The following is a 1,016-nucleotide window of genomic DNA, read 5'->3' on the forward strand; positions in this document are numbered from 1 at the left end:
CTTGTAAAATTAATAAATTATAATTTATATATAATATAAGTAAGGATATTAATGTAATTTTATTCTAACATAATTTTCTTTTTTTTTACTTTTCTTTCAAACCAAACAAAAGAAAATTTTCTCTTTATTTTCTTTCCATCAATTTTCTCTTAATCCAAACAACATACAAATAACTCTACTTTTCTTTTTATTTTCTTTCCTCTTATTTTCTTTCCAAGAGAAAATTTTGGAAAATTTTGAAAAAGAATCAAGCGAGAGAACATAAGATGAAAAAACACCACATCCAACTCAAAATCTTAAGATGTTAAGTTAATGGGTCTCTCATCTTATAAACTCCTCATTTTTTCTTACTTTCTTTGATATAGGACTAACTTCAACACTTCTCACACTTACAACATTAATAATTTTTTCCTCAAGTGTGAGCCTCCACATCATGCATCAGAAATTTATTCAAGTCTATAAACTTTTATAAGTAAAAATAGTAACATCCAATACAGAATGCTTAATTAATGAGTATGTGGGTGTGCATCAACTGGGGTTCGACAATAAGGACAGTGAGGATGGGATTGAAGCCATGGGAGAAGGCATGCAGAGTGGAACTTGTGAGAGCAAGAAAGGTTCATAATCTGCTTCTCTTGCTGGAAATCTTCTAGGCACACTGCACACACTTTTCTCTCTTTCTTCTTAGCACGCATTAACCATGCATTTGATAATAGCTTCCTTCCTATTATTATTCCTGCATCTCTCTTTTCTTTCTTCACTTTTCCTTCTCTTATTGGATTCTCATTTTCCCTGTCTCATGTTCACAAACACACACACTTCAAGCCTCAAACAACCATACATTTAGAGGCAGAAACGGAGCTAGATAAAATATTAGAGGGACAAAAATATTTATACAATAAACTAAGATTAAAATAAAATTTTAAGGGGACTAAACTAAAACTTACATATAATTTATATGTAAAAAATTAAAATTAGAAGGAACAAATATTCAAAGAGTTAATTTGCACATTTTT

The 1,016-nt window shown here is 29.7% G+C and overlaps 1 protein-coding gene across 1 annotated transcript; it reads right to left on the reverse strand.

Annotated features, from left to right (window-relative positions):
• Window positions 1-404: 404 nt before the first annotated feature.
• Window positions 405-795, reverse strand: LOC107624711 (E3 ubiquitin-protein ligase RNF128; the record flags this gene model as incomplete). Its single annotated transcript, XM_016327154.1, is given in 1 exon segment — window positions 405-795. A coding segment is annotated over 1 exon segment (289 nt), but the record flags the coding sequence as incomplete, so codon positions are not given.
• Window positions 796-1,016: the final 221 nt, after the last annotated feature.

This window comes from Arachis ipaensis, unplaced genomic scaffold (genome assembly GCF_000816755.2).
Source record: "Arachis ipaensis cultivar K30076 unplaced genomic scaffold, Araip1.1 Aipa831, whole genome shotgun sequence".
NCBI classification, from domain to species: domain Eukaryota; kingdom Viridiplantae; phylum Streptophyta; class Magnoliopsida; order Fabales; family Fabaceae; genus Arachis; species Arachis ipaensis.